General features: G+C 37.5%; 1 protein-coding gene across 2 annotated transcripts in view; it reads right to left on the bottom strand.

Moving 5' to 3' along the window:
• LOC144440539 (retinoic acid receptor RXR-alpha-B-like) overlaps positions 1–3,258 on the bottom strand; it is a 76,267-nt gene extending 73,009 nt beyond the window's left edge. For both annotated transcript variants that reach the window (XM_078129916.1, XM_078129915.1), the window contains exon 1: positions 2,979–3,258. In XM_078129916.1, the coding sequence (XP_077986042.1) occupies positions 2,979–3,057 (79 nt within the window). In that variant the 5' untranslated portion in view covers positions 3,058–3,258. The remainder of the gene's footprint in view (positions 1–2,978) is intronic.
• Positions 3,259–20,172: the final 16,914 nt, after the last annotated feature.

Below are 20,172 nucleotides of genomic sequence, written 5' to 3' on the forward strand. Positions count from 1 at the left end.
GAGCTGTCGGCAAACTAAGATGGACACAAGCTAAAACGTTTGTTGTTACATGTTGTGGATTACACAAATATGGTTAGTGGCAATAGTGGGGGTGTCTTGGTTATTGAGATATAATCATAGGCTTTGGAGATGTCCATGATATCTCAGACATGACGATAAACACATATAATATACATCATTACATGTAGAAAGTCTTCATTCTACAAATACCGCCCATTTCATAGTGTTCACAAGTGCTGTTTGATACAACCACCAGAAACTGCAAATGCTTCAAGATAGCAAGACATTTCTTGCGACATTTTGTCGTAAACTACAGTCTCTTTTACGGCACCGTCCAAGACTTTCTTGCGAGAGAATGCTATGTGTCTGTGGTCTAGTTGCAGTTTATTTCATTTTAACAAAATGTAGCAAGAAATTGCAATCTTGTAGAATGTGCAGTTTCTTATTGATTTCTGCATGGTTGTACCAAACAGAGCCAGTGAACACTAACCCGAAAAAGACAGTAAATCGGGAAGAACAAAATTTCAGTCTCAATTAAAGTTACTTTGGTTTCCATTTCCTCCAATACTAATCAACGCTGTAATCTTCACTCAGCACTTCTCTGACACAAGGACTTTGTATTTGCAGTATCGCGTTTACTGTCGCCTTCACAACTGTTGAAAAGATGGATGAATCGGGGGTGTAAAGGCCATGTCTGCTAGATACATTTCAACTTCAGCCAGAGTTTCAGTATATGTTGGTGAAGATAAAATAACTACAAAAGTTGAAAGGTGACGGTGTATAGGAAACCGGGACCCACATACTTCTGAATATGAGTAATGGATATTCAGATTAAATGTTGGTCGTGTTACTAAGTTCAATTTAGACATTTTTCGTAACCACAGGTGGGAATTTTCATTTATCATGTCGAGGAACATACGTATGCATCCTGAAGGCCAGATTGATTTTTTTTGCTCTCTTGGGGAGCTCGTTCTATCGTTTTGCCGCAAAATATGTTTGGTGCTAACGACATTAGAGTGGACGAAATTACGTATGACCGTCATCTTTCGCACCTTCCTTGTATTCTGACACACCCCTTTACAATGTGTTGATATTTGTAAATGGTGCGGACTATTTGCTCTCACAGAAAGACTCCGTTCTCTTTGGGGCGTTCTACTTTGGCCTGGCTCAGTGACGGTTTTACGGCCGCGACGCACGAATGGTGGAAGAAATTGCCCAATGGTCGCCCTTACTTTTTACAGTTAGACCGTTGGGGGGGGGGGGGGGGCGACTTGGGACTTGGCTGTGTGTAATGCGTACAGGTGTACAATGGTGGATTCTAATTTAAGCACAAACGCTAAAAAGATTAAAATTTTAGATTCAGTCAGACAATAGGCGTCAAAAGTCTGAGAAAAAAGGCAATTTTGAGACTATGTTGTCGAAACAAAAAAAAAGAAATTGCGTTGAAACTACGTTGTCAAAGATATTAGGTCAAAAGTCGTATTCGCATTCAAAGAGGGCACGGGGGGAGGGGGGCTCAAAACCGTGGTGCATATGTATACATCCTTACTATGTGAGTAACTCCCTTTCCGGAGGGGGGGGGTAGGACTAATAATTAAAAGCAAATAAGAAAGATTTCCTCAATACCATTAAGGTTTGATTTGTCAACGGACAGCTTTTTACGACAAACAAGGAAATCGATCAGCTATTGGGGCTTTAGTTAATTTTAGATTGTTATATTGTCAGTTTTTCGTTGTTTTTCATTTTTTTATCACTTGGGTGGTCTGAGCAATACCTGAAATATGATCAACGAATGCAGTTTTAGCTCATTTAGCCATGCTAAGTGACGTATTGCGCAGAAAGATTCCCTGCTACCCATGCAAATTCATTTACAACCATTGCAATGTTCACACTTCCCTATCTGGACAGCGGTTTACCAGTGTTGGAAGTGGCAAGTGTTTGAATTATGCGTTGATGGTGCAATAACTCTATGAAAACAGAATCAGTGCTGATGATAAATACTGTAAAATTGTGTCAAACTTGGCGCCACTGATTTCGCTTGGCTCTGTCAAAGACGGAGTCGCGGTAATGGTTGTTGAGGGACAGATACTGAGAAGCAAAAAGCCCGAGGAATTTATAATAAGAATTGCAACGTTTGTATTAGTTACCTTTATCACTTGTTTGTAAAATATGTTTCCATCCAGGGATTTCATTGTTTGTTCTTTGAACATTAAATCTGTTCATGAATATCCAATACAAACAAAGAATATAGGTGAATTTTCACATGTTAAATAAACAAGTTTGCTACGTATTTTACTCACACAGTGACGCAGTTTATGACGAACCCAACCAAGGTCAGATTCACAGACAACTTTGTGTCTTGAGAACTCGTGAAATAATGAAAGTCTTGTTATGTTTTGGCGCGAAAAAAAGGGATGAGGGATCATTTGAGAGGTGAAATAATTGTTTGATACGTGACCTCGTGTGACCCCAAAACACGGGACTATGAGAATGGCGCCACACCAAGGCCAAAAGGTCCCACTTATCATTTGTGATTTTGACGTGGCGTGAACGTTCTACAAACATATACCACAGATCTGTGTAAGAAAGTAATCATGTTCACAATGAAAAGTCACGAGAAAGCAAAATATGGGCCCTGGGCATTGGAAAGAAATTGATTCGGTGCAAGGGTGTGATTAGAACATAATTGTCTAGGCCTATCTTGGGTTAAAAAAGCAAAATGGACACTGTCAACGATAACCTACTCAGAATACAATTTTTGAGATAGAAATCTCCAAGGAGCGACAGTTCTCGATTTTCAAAATCACAAACCTATCTTTCTACTACGGAAGTAAATAACACATATCTTTTTCAACATTGTGGTCAAATAGTCAATTTGGTGCGTGGATCACTTAAAATGAAGCATTTTCTATTACTGCATACAATGTGAAAACATTACAGCATTGAGTGCTATCCGGGAGCGCTACATACCAACCTACCGTGTTTATAGCTCTGCCTGTTGCTGGACGACGAAAGATCGAATGGAAAACGACTCCCGTCTGTGTAATACATGTCCATTACGGTGCTAGTAAATACTTATCGGTCTACTAATAGTCCATACGGTGAGTGAGTGAAACTACACGACTAGCAGCTCCCGTTAGCAGCTCTACACAGCAGAGCACGATGATGGTAGACAATCACGTCACTGGCGGATATCGAACATAATGCACGGATGTAGCAGCAGAGGATGATCAGCGTGATGACACTCTCCGCGTCACTCCCCCAACTACTGCGTTGTGTCAATTGACGTGGTGACACGTCTTATGACCACGTTATTACCATAATCTTGTAAATATATTCTCAAATGTCAGTGTAAGTTGGCAGTGGTACATGGTTTGTGTTACATCTCTGACGTACACATCAAATCGACATATCACCAATTCAAGTGAAAGACGGGATTCAATAGATTAGGCCTAACAAATTTGTTTGGTTCCGGTTACCCGACCCACTTAGTTTTTCACGCCAACCCTAAACTTTTTTTTACGTATTTGAGGAAAGAATTATAAAATTGTGAAGCCTCGCAAGAAATATTAATTGGATGTGGAAACTGACATCATTTCCAATCTGTAATGGCTGTACATCTGATGGGAAGAAACCAATAACACAGAGACTATATGGAAAACAACAGAAAACGTAACAACCTGGAGTAGACATTTAAAATATTTAAAAGATAAAATAAAAATCTCCCTACTCCACCTACTCTAAAATTGAGCGTAATCGGAAACACATATTTTTTTATTTAATAAAAATAATAGGCCTCATATTTTGTACTGCAATGTTTGTCTGACATCACGGTTTGTACCCATCGCTATTCGATCACAGACACATGTAACCATGGAGACAAGGTTTCGGCCAACAGACCCTATTCAAGCACTATAAATTAGTTTTGGGCGAAATGTTTCCTCTCAAAAATATACATTTTACAAATAACCATACAGATAATGCATATATATCTTTATATGTTGTCAAAGACGCACATGGTGGTTCTTTAAAAAAAAATTGGTTTTACAGAACATGAGAAAGGCATGCATATAGTGACATTTCACATGTAATTTACACAAGTTGCAATTGACCACGTAATAAATTATATAATAATTGACATAACTAAGACTTCAATTTTCCTCATATATGCAAAATGTTACTAAATGAGATTAAAATTACCATGATCATTTTTGTATGGCATATATCATAGCTGTTGGAGGGCTCCCAACGGCTATGATAATAGCGACATTAGATGACGAAATACTATGAGTTGCATAATTCTCCGCTGCATACTAGGTTTCAAGTTTGATTCTAACACTGAGAGCATTTGGTAATAAAAAATGAAAAACGTACGATATGTACCACGCATAAAAAAAAGAGATGCTTTTTCTTATAAATTGTATGTACATGTGTAGCAAATCTTGTCTGCGGCCTCGTCTACAGACTTTGTTGAAACCTACAATTCACTGTCTATATTTAATCGAAAAGAACGTAAAAGTTCATATTATTTTGGTGTATTCCCGTTCTGTAGGGCTCTAACGTTGCCATGGTTACCTAAGAGATAAATAACATTTGTTTGGTGACATTTAGGACAAATTTTCCTATCGATCCACTGACACATAATTTGCTATCGTTTATCCTGTCGCCAAATAAGGCTAAATCGTGCGAGGATTTTGCTTTCGCTTTCCCCACCACGATAGCCTGTTTACGGCGCCAGCGTTCGGTTGAATTTCTCATACCACAGGGATACCGCTAGCGGCGAAAACAGGCTACTGCCAAGGGGGAAACTATTACAAAATCCTACCACGACTGGACTCTTGGCTATTAGAGTAAGGCTATTTTTGCTCTCTCACAGATGGATGTAACAATCGTAGGCGTATCCATCCACTAACATGCTTTTAACTTTGCAATAAATGGATATTTTATCTATGATAACACTAAAAAATCCAAGTTAATGAAAATACCGAGATAAGTGTATCGTTTAGAAAATAAATAAGAATAAATATTTTCAGACAGTTAGACAATTTCGAGGACGAATAGAAGGGTAAATCAGGTTGTACTAATGATACATAACTGTCACAGTGGAGGTATGGAGGGGGATCGACTGAACCTTCAACTTGAAACACAAACATTCACACCTGACACACCCATCCTGAACTGGTACCAAGTTCTGTGATTTGAAATGTGAAAATCAACATTTATAAATTGTAATATTCTAAAATAGGCGATGACAAACTCCATTACGGAACTCCACGGCAAGTGTTATAAAAGCGACGAAAATAAATCACAATACCCCTCCCCCCAAAAAAAACAAAAACAAAAAAACAAAAAAACAAACAAAACCAAACAAACAAAAAAACCCCCAAAAAAACCAAAACAAACAAGGTGCCATTTGTAAGCCCTAAGTCACATTTGGACTGTTCTTTTGCCATCATACAACTTTGGGAAAAAAAGTACGCCTTCGCTCAAACGTAGTATTAAAAAACGCCTAAAAAGAAGACGCCTTTAGGACAGCTGTAAATTCCTTGCCGATGTGATGACATGTTTACACAATCTATACACTATGTTTATGTCTCAAGTCTATATTCCTATAGAAGATAGCGTGTCGAAAAATACGATTATGTATAAACAGCGCCCTCACATGGCAATCTGTAAACGCGTCTACGCGATTCTTGTTGTATGTAAAACCATAGACATTACTGTCTGTAAAACTAGATCACTGTCTATAGTAAAACTACACTCAGTCCCATGAATTTAACATAACGCCACTGTAATAAGCTGCAGATATATAAAAATTGTTAACTATAGAGAAGTCTTTGCACAACAGCTAAAAAAATGTGTGTCAAAACAAATCATATCAATTGAACTAAATAGGCAATCTGAAAACTAACACAACACAGTACCGACCACATAATGACTAATATTACATTTTCATGATTCCATCTGTCAATTATCTGCAAATAAGATTTTTTGTTTGGTTTTATGAATTTGTACGATAGATAGATGAAAGTAGTAACATCCTTCTGGTAGAAAAAGAACATTATGAACGCATATTGGAAAGGTCCATACATCAAAACACGAAAAAGTGTTGCATGGCAGGATCTCGGTTTCTTTTGGCAATAAATCAATTCCCAAAATAATCCGATTTCGCACTTTATCCGGGTACAAAAGCTAAAACTGTTTCCAACAACAGAACATGCTGGAGGTTGGTCAACGATAGTTATTTATTTCTACCACCGTATGTTTTTAATATTTTCCGACAACTATATCCCACACATACATTGTTACTTGATGTCATTATAACATGCAATTGCAACGATATTTTATTTAAGAATTGCTAACCTCAACAACTTCACTTGTTTGGAAGGTTTCGGCACCAGATTTTTTTCAATATTACACGTTACCGTTTACCATGTTGTAAACAGCGTAAGCGCAGGCGCAGAACCTATTTCATATTTACGAAAAATTAGTTTTCATTCTCCTTAATGAAATAGGAGAGCTATGGCAAAATAGGGAATGTTAGTGTAGAAGACTTTTTAAAAATGTCTAGATCGAAAACTTGTATGTAGGTTAAGGCTTAATACTGTTAATCTCTGGTTTACATAAAATTGGACACCTTAAAAATTGTGACATTTTCAAAATTTTCACGATCTTATTTGAAAAAAAAATCAAATATATATTGTTTGAAATCATCTACATAAATTAGAGGCAAAAATACATATAATTTGGTGAACGTTTTCTTTATGTTTTCAAAATGAAAGACATCGAAGGAGTAAAAACAAAACAAACAATCAAACAAACCTTTTTCAAATGGCAAACACCTACGCAAACACCTACCTAAAATTCGGAGAGGTTTGAAGAACTTTGATTTTCATGGAAATTGTCCGCGAGGCGTATTCTACTTGAAGCAATCTCATCTCTATCACGCTTGTGGAAAAATGACTGGAACCCGAAAGGGCGCCCTCTTCGGCCACGGTTTCTTTTGCTGTTTAATAGTTGACGCCTTTTTGTGATGTTTGTTTGTGCCCCGGGTTTGTGCCTGTTGTATCACCCTTTTTTCCCTTCCCTTCCCTTCCCCCGTCGGTGTGGAGTGTGTTCTATTGAATAAAAGCGAATATAATAGATAGTTTCCACATTTTATTTATACTTCGTTGTTGGCGATCCCCTGGGTGGCGATTAACATCAGCACGGACTCCCCTACCAAAACCGTCAATGTAGGAAAATGTGTGGAGCGCCTACAACGATAGTATTTCACATCACACCGATATCTATACATAAGGCAACCACGAATAATATTCTATATCCTTTGCGTTGTCTCGCTGTGTACCAAAATGATGATGTTTATACATAAATATTGTTGTTATGGATTTTTTCTCTCCCTCTCTCTCTTTTTCATGAGTGGATAATCCCAAAATCGATGCGAAGTCGTTGCTGCTGTCCTGTATATGCATGCGATATTTTAATCTCTGTAGTAGCATTTTGGGGTAGTTTATTAAATCAAAGAAAACAGATTTCCATAGTTGGATGTTTCAGTAATCATTTTATGCATACATGCATGCTCTTTGTTTGTTTATTTGTTTGTCTGTCTGTCTGTCTGTCTGTCTGTCTGTCTGTCTGTCTGTCTGTCTGTCTGTCTGTCTGTCTGTCTGTCTGTCTGTCTGTCTGTCTGTCTGTCTGTCTGTCTGTCTGTCTGTCTGTCTGTCTGTCTGTCTGTCTGTCTGTCTGTTTGTTTGTTTGTTTGTTTGTTTGTTTGTTTGTTTGTTTGTTTGTCATTTTAGTCCGAGTGTTTGTTTTTCTGTATAGTGTGCATATTCGAACGGTTGACCATCGACCTGACCATTCCATTTTATTGTTACTGTAGTGATAGACTGACAGCTCACTGAGTGACCAACAACTTCTGTTGGAAAGATATAGTGTGGCGTAAAATGATATCACGCACAGCTTACATATTATAACCCTGTGTTCTTTCTTTGTATGTATGCTTGAACGTCTTTCTACACCGAAGACGTCATTCACCCTACTCTCCATATTCAAAACCAACCATTCTGAAATTGCGCATATGTGAGATCGCCCTCTATTGACGGATATAGCACATATGACTCTCGAGCTCAGGGTCGGTCAAACCACTGCTCTCGATCTGTATTCGCATATTATATACCGGAGGGGTGGGGACAACTCTGTGTAAAATGATACGGGGCGGGGGGCTCTTCTAAAACCTGAAAACCAAGCCTGTTGTTATATCACCAAAAAGAAAAAAAGAAAAAGGAGACCCTTTCTCATACACAATATGTACTATGGATTGCTTTGAAGTGAACCATTTGTTAGTCTAGCAGCTAGACTAACCATTTGTATGATAAGGACCCATTGTGATATAATACTAGTACTGTTTTCTCAATAAAATGTAGTATTGATTAAAACAAGTGTCGCCACAGGTCACTGAAAAAATATGTCATTGTCAACATAACCAGACACTGATATGGTTACAATCAACATAAGTAAATTTGTGTTCATGAATATTATACCCTTTTATTTCCTATACCTCAAGCACACACAGACACAACCCTTAAGCCTTATGTTACGATTCTTGGGTACAATATTCCTACTACGTCGTCTTGAGTATATTATCCTTGGATTATGCGGCTGTCCGAAGTTCGTCAATAAGGAATGTCATTCACATCAAAACGTTAACATCAAAGTGAAAGGACTAAATAGTCGGCTACGATCAACAGGTGGTTGTGGTCTGTCTGTCTGTCTGTCTGTCTGTCTGTCTGTCTGTCTGTCTGTCTGTCTGTCTGTCTGTCTGTCTGTCTGTCTGTCTGTCTGTCTGTCTGTCTGTCTGTCTGTCTGTCTGTCTGTCTGTCCGTCCGTCCGTCCGTCCGTCCCTCCCTCCCTCCCTCCCTCCCTCCCTCCCTCCCTCCTCTCTCTCTCTCTCTCTCTCTCTCTCTCTCTCTCTCTCTCTCTCTCTCTCTCTCTCTCTCTCTCTCTCTCTCTCTCTCTCTCTCTCTCTCCCCTCTCCCTCTCTCAGAATACAAGTGTGATAACATACGAGTACTACATGGTACCTTTTGATAAAGTCAATGTATTTGTGTAAACCAATGATACAATATAATTATCATGTGCCAATAATTCAAATCGTAATTACTGTTTTGGTGTAAACGGTATCCTATAGTACGATGAACTCTGGATACAAAAGTTAATCTATAAGCAAGTTCGATTTTGGCCACCGTTTGTAATATCACACAGAACGTCTCTGTTCTAGGAACATTTATTTAAATGGTGAATCAATCAAGTAGTACTATCCACCATTTTTGCATTTGTGGTACTTTTTTTATATTTGGAGTAGAAGTCTGATATAGAATTCCCACATTACGTTCATTTTTTGTTAGGTCGCAGATGTCATTCACATAGTGAAATCCCACACCAGATCACATTATATAGACTAGACAATTAAACATACATATCGTTAAGTTGAAATGACCCTCAAGGACGGGTATCCACTTTAAAAAAGATTCTCAGCAGTTTCTTCGTTTTGGAACTTTGCCATGCGAAAGACGAGCAACGAAATTTACGGATATCTGAAAATATAGGAAAATACACAAGTCTTCAAATGATGGCTTATTTTTAATATTTAAAAGTTTAACCTTTGACCTGGTTGACGGTGTAATATAATATTACATCGTGGTATTCTTTGAAATTGGAATAAATTAAATTTCATGGCGTTTTGGCTTAAGATTATACTTTTTAATATTAATTTCAATACATTTTTTCATTGTTCAGAAACTTGGTATTACCATTTTCATTTTTGGAGATCTTGTGATACGAAATTATGAATTTTTCCTTCTTATAATTTGGGCTCAGTCCGTCTGTCAGTTATTATCTGTATCTCGACATTATGACAACCTAATAACCCGCAATGTAATTTGTCTATACCGATCCAAACATCTCAAGTTTATCTAGATATAAAGTTTTTGCTGAATAAATTTAATTGAGATCGACATTTTAGCTTCAAAGTAAGTAACCATATTGAAATACGCTTGTTATCACCTGTATCTCTGCCCATGGTCCATGTCATAAACAGAATAAGAGTACATAATGTTGGCTATGCAATGTACATCTACATTGGGAAGCAATATTTCAAGCCAAGTTAGAGTTAGTTGAAATGTGAGAACACTAATTTTAAAAGATCTATGGACCCAAGACCACAATGGGTTTAACATCAGACCACTCATTATTTTAGTGGGTCAGGTTTAACTCAGTGAACCTACCATGACATACACAGCATCATTGTTGGAAATTAATGAAACACATTCTCGCAAAATAAGGTCAATATTACCTCTACTAGGACAACGAAAACTTAAAGAAGGCTCCAGGAGACATGTGTTGTATCGTTGCCGCAAAAAGGACAGTACAGTGGTTTTGCGACGATATCGATAGAGGGAATGAAAGATACTGTAACATTAGGTGTTTTAGGCAACAGCAAAGACATAGAAACTATATTGGACACATTTTTTTGAAGTTTGAAGTTAATATCATATAAAGATGTACAAAATAGAGTCACGTGTTCATAGCATGCAAAGAGACTCAAATGTATATCAGTGAGTAATTTATCCAAAATTGTGAAAAAATACGGAACTAACACCTTTCCACAAAAGTCAAGAAAATGTTCAACGCTGTCCCAAGAAACAAATTAACACGGTTTTTGCTTTATTTGCACAATAATTCTAAATTTTATCGGTTAAAATAAACCATCGAGCGAAAGGGCTTTCTGATACTTTAACCGTACAGGTCTTGGAAACGACCCCGTTTGACCTCGCTTACCTCAAGGGCTTATCGTATACAAGTCGGCAAAGCGTAACAGTCTCTGGTTATGAGTAAAAAAAATGATCGTCTGGTGTTTCATAAATGTCGTAAAAATATCTAGGCTTCAAGATACAGTTTTGGTCACTCAGCTGTAGAATGGTGTCTCGGGCATGACGGAGCTTGTACGGGTGGAGACCGCAAGGGGCCATGGGAAAGTATTTAGAGTGATGGATTCAGATATTAAGAGTGATTCGTGTTAAAACAAGACTGGAATCTAGCTCATTGATTTTTCAATGAAATCACGACAAGTTAAACGAGCATCTCATTTATTAGTTGGTGTATTGCATGCCAATAATTCAAAATCGTGTCAATTTCAAATGCATTCATTTAATTTAAAAAAAAAAACTTCAAATGTTCCACGCCCTGTTTTTTGGGGGACGACTGTAATATTAGATGCGTATTCGAGAAACGATGGGCACTAATGCCTCGTATCAATGTCTGCAAACTTAGTTCCTCAAAGTGCAGGGCAACAAACAGGTGAGAAACTTCTAGATGGACACCGCGTGGTTGACGAGCTGGCCGTTTATTACATTATTGAGATGCGGAGAACAATAACGGTTTACAAACCCCGCCCCATCCGATGATCAAAATACAGCGACTTTTGTTTCATTTCAATTCCAACAATACGTTAAACAAACAAACTGTCACTTTTGAAAAGGCTTTAACTACCTGCGAATAATTGTATAATATTCGCGCGTTTATGACCCCAAGCATACTGCAACACTAGGGGTGTGTCGCTATGAAGCCCCTATATGCTGATTTATGCTCTAATTCTTTACTACCCCACCCAAATGTGAAAGGATACTATGTACACAATAGAAATTTACGTATGATTTGCAAACTCTCCTTCAGCGAATGGCTTTGTTGCGTTGCGTCACAATACATCAGAGAAGGTATATTAAGTCGATTAGTGTACTAGTGAAGGTACAAGTGTGAATGCGTTGTCAACTGATAGTACACACACACTAGACGATCAGTGAGGGTCGGTGATTGGGGTCGAATTCTCCGGCTCACAGCTTTGCTCAACTCTGTACTTCACCTACCAGTGTCCCATCACCGGGTGGACAGAGACAACCGATGCTTCTACCACGTTGAAGAAGGTGAGTAATTGAACGGTCGGCGAACTTTTCAGAATCTCTGGTAGACTAACTATTCCGCGAAACGGCTAGGTCATCACCGGCTATGCTTCAGTGGACTTGGGTCACTCAAATACTAACCATGCTCAAGCAATTTGCCATGAAGCGAACAGTTGGACTGCAGCATTAAAATGTTAGCCAGTCTACTTTCAGTTGATTCTTGATATAAAATTGTTGCATATATATATAAAACTGAGTACAGTATTCGGACATTTGCACATTGGAGAATTAAAACTATTCTTTCGGATTCATTTGGGTTCCTAATTTAAAGCGACATCATAATTACATTCTTAGAGAGCGAGATTCTGGATCATGCGGGTCGACGTGAACGAATCTGAAACACAGCCACACTGCCATGGTTTGTTAAATCATGTGATCAAAAATTCGTCTATCTCACTATTTTTCCTTGCAAATACACATCAGCGGTTGTGATCGGGACACAGTTATGTCTGTGGAATTTTATAACTTACATATGGAATACCATGAGTTTCCATTCAGTAGTCCCATTCATGGGAAAGTTCCGAAATGTTAAATCTTTCCATTGTTATTCATCTCGGGGAAAGAAAGGGAACGATGCTGTAACGTTAAACTGCAGGTCACACGAGACAATGTTATTATTCGAGTCGAATACATTACCATTTTGATCAGTTCCTTTCTCACCGTTGGTCACTTACACAAAAAGTGTCACTATTTCTTTTTAAATTTTTCTGTCGTCTACCCAATCAAGTATATAAGATCATACAACTGTTACATGACATGGATATTAGATACATATGGAAAGACTGAAATTGAGAAGTAGTCGATGCGTGCAAGTCGTATTGTAGCGACCGACGTGTCGGCAAATTGCCGCCCAAAAGATGGCTGTAAAATTAGGTGAGGTGGAGGCGATTAGACCAATTACATTCTGTCGATTGTTGTAAATTTTGTTCGACAATCAAGGATTAACGGTAACTGGACACAAATCCTGAAATTATAGAGAAAACGAAATTATTTGCTTTCAAAAACAATATGAACGAATGGAGGTTTTCATAACAATATATTGAGCGCAAAATGTTTTTCATAGAACGACAACAGGTCATTGACACTTGAACTTGCATATCAAATCAAGTTACAGGTTAACATATACTACAACCAAACACACGTCTAAAATCCTGACCAATAAGATTAACGAAATTTCCGCCCTTCTGAGTAAGTATTTGACATTTCATAACTTAGAATTCGCAAATTAAAAATATACACAAAACCCAGTAACGGTGAAATCCGGATACACGGTTTGAAGGATACACTGCTTCAGAGTTTAGCGGCAAGCTCTAAACGTCCCATTTCGCAATGATAGTGACAACGTGTGCTTGGTTTCATTTCTACCTCAACTCAGACAAGAAACTCATGGATTCACGTCACGGATTTTAGAATTTCGTACGGTAACACATTTTCAAATGTCAATTAAGTTGCAATATCATTGGCCAAAACTGTAGTTAGAGCAGTGATAAGCTTAGTACCTGATTAGTTAGGTCAGATTCGAGTAGCGATTGTCTTGTATCCCATTATGTGAAAAGTGACACGTTGTTGGACATGATGTCGTGATTACAAAATTAATCAACTGAAAAATGTAGGTTGTCGTGCAAACAATCTAACTTGGCACATTTCAATAATTCATCGTGAAGGGAAACCGTCACGAAAAAAAGTCATGTGTTAGTTGATCAGTGTTTTCATAATTTGGTAAAAGTCCCTCCATGGAATAACCTAGGAGCTGTATATTTCATTGCATTATAGGATTCGGCTACCCATGCTTAATCAGGTGTAGGGAATATAGCTCAACACATACGTCTATGTTCACAGATTCTGCCATTTTTTCGCGATGTGACCCCTCTCCCTCTCATTCAGTGATATTCGGTGTTACTTTCCTGGACATCAATGGAAATTGGACTATGTTTTTCCTCACTTAATCCGGATTTCAATGATAAAAAGTGTCGTAGAAAGAGTACAATTAACGGTCACCAGTCTGGTTCGTCATCGAATTCGTAATGGTTTACATCTTTTCATGTTGAATCACGTCAGTAACATAACAAAACTCTTTAAAAGTTTGAACAGAGACAGTCAGATCAAAGAAAACCCGAGTCTTTAATACTAGAGTTTCCCTAGATGTAATAAAATCACACTCAAACTAGCCTCCTTTGTTTAAATCGAAATCTGTCCAGTTTCATAGCTTCTACCACAACGAGCTTGAACCCTGTATTGATTACCTATTCTTTTCATCAATCAAGATGTTTTGTTCTTCTCATAGACTAGACATTTTACGATTCCTTTTGAAAGAGTTTTATTCCTTACCATAGTGCCAAATTTTGATCACCATTTCCAGTGTTTAACATGGCACATAAAACATTACTGGTCGACCGATTACAAAACTTTGACGCATTTTTCTTGGATTTGGTTCAAATTTGTCTTGCCTACGGCCGTTAGAATTGTCATGTCCCACCTTTGTCTAGCAATGAATGACGATTTTAATTGACATCAGAGTCAAATACTTAGTAGTTGATGAAATAAAATCAATTTCTACTATATTTGGTTAGCACTGTATCTAACTAAATTTTAGCAGTGATAATGTTTATAGATAACATTATATTCTCCATATTATTAAATTGAAGAAAGATTTTAGTTTGTCAGTTTGTCACAGACTTTGTTTTTCATTACTTCTATCTGTTGAATATCCTTTTGTCCATTTATATGCCTTCCTGCTTTTTATTTGTTTGATTGCAATAAAATATCTGTCTCTGTTCATGGGCGACCCCCCTCCCTCCCTCCCTCCTCCCCTCTCTCTCTCTCTCTCTCTCTCTCTCTCTCTCTCTCTCTCTCTCTCTCTCTCTCTCATTTACCCTTTTTCTGTCTGTCTGTCTGTCTGTCTGTCTGTCTGTCTGTCTGTCTGTCTGTCTGTCTGTCTGTCTGTCTGTCTGTCTGTCTGTCTGTCTGTCTGTCTGTCTGTCTGTGTCTCTCTCTTTGTCTGTCTCTCTGTCTGTCTCTGTCTGTCTGTCTCCCTGTCTCTCGCTTTGTCTCTCCCCCCTCACTATTAACACTTGTCACTAACAATTTTAAGCTAGTTAAGCAATACTTAGAATCGTCATATTTGTGAGTAGATCTCACCATGAGTTTAGACATACAACATTACCTTATGAGAAAAAAACCTGACAAAATAAACAAAATATACCTGTAATTTTCATGTCCTAACAAGTTGAAAAGCTTGAATGTCTACCTGTAATTCACATTATGTCAGCAATGCTGTCGCATAATTAACATTTTAGATATTTTTCTGTGACAGATTTATTACATCCTTGCGTTGGCGTCCACTTTGGATTCGCTGGGGAGACTTGAAACTTGGCTGACCCATCGGAATGTCATTTTATGGTGTCATCGTGCTCATAAAGTCACATCTAAGCATCACTGAGCATTGGTGCATATCAGAGTTACACAACAACCAAGCGATCGTAAAGTGGATGCATAAAGGACCTACTCTACTCTGGAGGTGGTCATTTCTCGGGGAGGGAGTAACCGCTGAGCATCGTCCGTACCAGACTAGTGTGCTGCTGCTGCTAGTGTTCAGATGTCTTGGTGGCAAGCTTTGATTGTCCAAACGCAATTCTTGTGTTCTACGTAAGACGTACAAGAACTGAGTGTGGACATCACAAGTTGTCATCAGCGAACGACAATCACGTGAAAATGGCTTTATTTGACTTTTCAATACACTAACATTCATTTACACTATTTGTAATTCATGAGATGACAGCGTTTTTAAGTACTACCCGTGATGTGCTAATGTACACTTTCTCTTCATATTCGGATACTGCATATATATAGATTCTAACTACATATCACTCGAGATTTTCATAGCACTGCTGTAGTACCAGATTTTCACAACATTGTAGAAGATTTACAAAGCACTGTAGCTAGATATTTTAACAGCACTGTAGATAGATATTTTAACAGCACTGTGGCTAGATATTTTAACAGCACTGTAGTCCGGGACTTTAAGAGCACAATAGTTCGATATATTAACAACACTGCAGTTTGAGATTTTAACGACACTGTAGTACGAAATTTTCCCACCCTATACAAGGTTTTAGCAGAACTGTAGTGCGAGATTTTCTGATCCCAATGCAAGATTTTAGCAGTATCGTAGTACGAGATTTTCACGATATTGCAAGGGACTTTCACCACTCTTGAACATAACGTTAAATTTGTACACTTTTCCTACCAATTTTTGACCAAAATTTCACCAGCTAAAAATTCTAAGTTGCTTCTTTGGGAAAATAATTGTAAACACAATAAGCTTATATGTTTAACGAAATCAATGTGTTATGCTTATATTGCACGATAGACAAATTGTTACAGATTTCAATTTGACCACTAAGAAGTCAATGTACTAACATAGAATAACTGTACCTAATTTTATTTCAAGGTGGGTATATACACAAAACATAAACGTTCAATTCTTTTCGGTGAAGGTAATTCATAGCAAGACACGTTTTCAAGAATTTCAAAGACACTAACGAATCCCTAGCTCACCTTTTGTTTCTGGTAAGTATTTTTTATCTCTCACCATTGATGTGACGTGTACTTATACAGACATGGTCAAAATTCACACAGTGACAATCATGTAATGGTCTAACAAACGTATATTCCGTTGCATGTATTTAATGGAGCTCTCACTCAGCTTGAAATTACTTTCTTAGAACTCAAAGTTAGGGCCAATCGCATCACGATATTCTTGATGGGGAAAGATCGATGAAAGCAAATACGAAATGTCTGTTTGCCAATTCCTGATGAGGATCACTTTAGTTGTCACGTGATAGGGAGGGCTGCAGTAGAGCCTTCAGTTTAAAATGGACTCGATAAATATAGATCGACGGATTCGATTGGTGCACCATGATGTTCTCATCCTTACCCCGTTACGAGGAACTGTGTGCTTGTATCCATGACAACCTTTGCCAGTTCCTATAAAAATATCGAGTTGTAGTGTTTTCTCCATCAGAGGTCGAATGTTTGTGTTCGTAATATAGATAGATTACAACTTCGACGGGAACACCAAATTTTGTGGTACCACAGGTTTTTCTAGTTTCTGAAATATGTATTTATTTCATTGCAATTACTTGGTTCTCAATCCTGAATGTTAATGTATCCTTACTGTGAGGCAGTGAATTGAGGTAATGGGATTATTGACAATGCAGCTTTTGAAAAAAAACAATACACATGTAACAGTTGTACGGGGTACTGTGTCAATTTCTTTGTTTTTCATCGATTCGATCATAAAAATAACATGAATGGCAGTTTGAAACAAGTCTGTACATTGATACGTGTCTATACAAACCACTATACATAATACTGTAACATTGATTGTCTTCATCAAAAGGGGTGTTGAACATTATGAGCAAAATCAGTGTCAAGTTAACCTTTCAACCCTGGGTCATTCAGTAATCTGATTGGTCAATCTGATTGGCTCTTAAAAGCGCTTGTGATTACTTCTCATCATTTATCAGTGTTAATCAAATGCAAAATATGTATAGCATACGTCAGCTGAACATAACCATGGAAGTGGCGTACTAAAGTTTACGCGAAGGCCAGGACGGAGTAGGAAGAGTTTAGAATTCAGACAACTATCAGGAAAAAATCCAAGTTTTTTCCCGTTGATTTTCATCCATTGATCTATTTTTGGTTTTTCTTAGCAAATGTTATAAATTTTACATCATAATCTTGATTTGGTTTTGGTTATCTCTGTCAAAACTTTCACTTTACAAGTGGAAATACTACAAAACAATAGTTGTTATCTAAGGTAGGTTTTTGAAATGTTGCAGCAAAATATCAAAAAAGCTCAAGAAAAGAAAAAACCAAACTAGACCAGAAGGTGTTATCTGTGGTATTTAGGACGATAAAACGTTCTGTTAAATCCTAGATCACCCATTGTAGCCCCAGAAATGTCCATCAGCTTGATAGATCAAATGACTTATACAGTTTAAAACACATAAGCAACTCCTAATTCCTAGAACACATCCTAGAGTGACGCATTTTCATTTTCACGCATATTAGATAATATTATATAATATTGTACTTGGTGCAACCGTTCATAAAAAAACCTAAACATAACTGCTCGACTATTTAGCAATGAGAATGTTGGCAGTATAAATCTCCCGTTCTCTTTCAATTTTGCATTTCATTTTTACAGGCATTTATGAATGAGACAGCTCACAACTCCTTCAAAACGATTCTTGACAATGCAAATTTGTTGTCTTTTGTAATGTAGAAAATAGGGAAGAGTCGCATGAAAAAGTAACAAATGCATTTATAAGCATTTACTTAATTACCCGACGACTTAAATGAAGCTGTACACTTAATATGCAACGATTCCCTGCCAGGGTTTGTAGCTATTCAGTTTACTGATTACTACGATAAAACTTCCACACTTACATTTACAATATACAATCATTGTAATTCAAGTTTTAGATTGTCTAACATATTTTCATCATTGCTACCCACTTACATAAGACTGGGGAGAGGGCCCCCTTCCGTCAGTTTTCTTTGTCCGCAGTTTAATTTACTCTTTCTTTCAATCAAAACCCTGGCCTGCTCTTTATTACCACAGCCTTGGGCTCACACCAGCAACTCACCAAGTAAAACTCATCCATGTAAGACACGTGATTGTCTCTTGATGGAAATTAATGATTTTGGTGGAGTAATCAGTTTTGTTACATCAGTAATGGCTGTATTTGGTTGATGGTCAAATAGCATTCATGCGATAAGTTGCAGAACTGGTGCGAAACAACTGAAGGCCAGATATCTATCACGATCTATCAGGCGAGTGTCAGTACTGTCCGGCCATCTGTTCACCTTTTCGCTATCTTAGCTATCAATTCTGTCCAATTAGCCTAATGTTAAATGAGGAAGATGGCATTGCACTTTTAAATCGTATGTCACCCCCCCCCCCAACAAAAAAAATTAAGGACCAATGCAATTTTGTATTGAGTTAAATGAATGGGAACACTGTACGCAGTTGTCGATGTACTTCATTGTGACGTCATTTGCAACACTGTCAAGCGGTTTCTCACCAGAACTGTTGGGCCACTTGGACCACTTACTTGTCTGTGCTTGTACCAACTAACAAAAACAAGCAAAACACATACAAAAACGTTTATCTATTTATACACGGGCTATTGAAATAATTCGATTATCATTTTGTATACTTACCCATTTTGCAAGTAATTGTCATGTACGTAGACAACAGCTGTGAGTTTAAACATTGGACAAACAGTCATTCGCACTTAACATAGAAGTAGTCTAAGAACAAAACTAGTACATTTTCTACTCTGATTATTTCAATGTAAGGATAGGCGAGTAAATCACCCCTTTGAGGGTCAATTGCTAAGACCAAATGGTACAAAGACAACTGTACTACTCGTTAAATATTCATGTATTTACATTCTATGTCTTTCTCTTTGTGTAATCAAAATCTGTCTCGATCCATATACCTCTCTCTGATCTTCAATGAGACACACTGTCTCTTCTTGTTCACATTTTCCATGAACGTTTACTTCCCTTTGTGTAGATTCCAACGCTAGGACGATTGCTTGCTGGGTATTTTATTCCAACAGACCCAGTTCATAAGATATTACGTAAAGAGATTTTTATATCTCATTAGCTTATTCAACAACCTTACTTAATACAGAAAAGTATACGTAGCGGGCTACGATTGTCGTCTGCTGACATTTTAAGCGCCAAAACTGCAAAGGTAAATTAGGTACCACGCGCTATATGGCGTATATTTTTAATGTATGTTAACAGTCATTAATAAATAGAAATTATTATTGGGATTTTAAATACAGTTTTGAACTTTCAGAAAAACAAGAAATGGTTTTTGAAATACTTTTGACAGGAACGTGCCTCACTAGACACATTCAAGCATAATCCTACTACACAACGAAACAGTTATAAACACTGCTAGTGCTGGTCCCGAGTCTTTCCTGTAAAAGAAATTATATATGCAAAAACATTATTTCTTAATTCCGGTGGAGAGACCTTGAACTTTAAGTTTATGAATAAATTACAATAGCACTAATGTTCTCACTACTACAAATTTCAGGTAAACAGTATCTGAATAACATTATGGTCAATA

The sequence above is a fragment of the Glandiceps talaboti genome, chromosome 10, assembly GCF_964340395.1.
Source record: "Glandiceps talaboti chromosome 10, keGlaTala1.1, whole genome shotgun sequence".
Taxonomy (NCBI): Eukaryota; Metazoa; Hemichordata; class Enteropneusta; family Spengelidae; genus Glandiceps; species Glandiceps talaboti.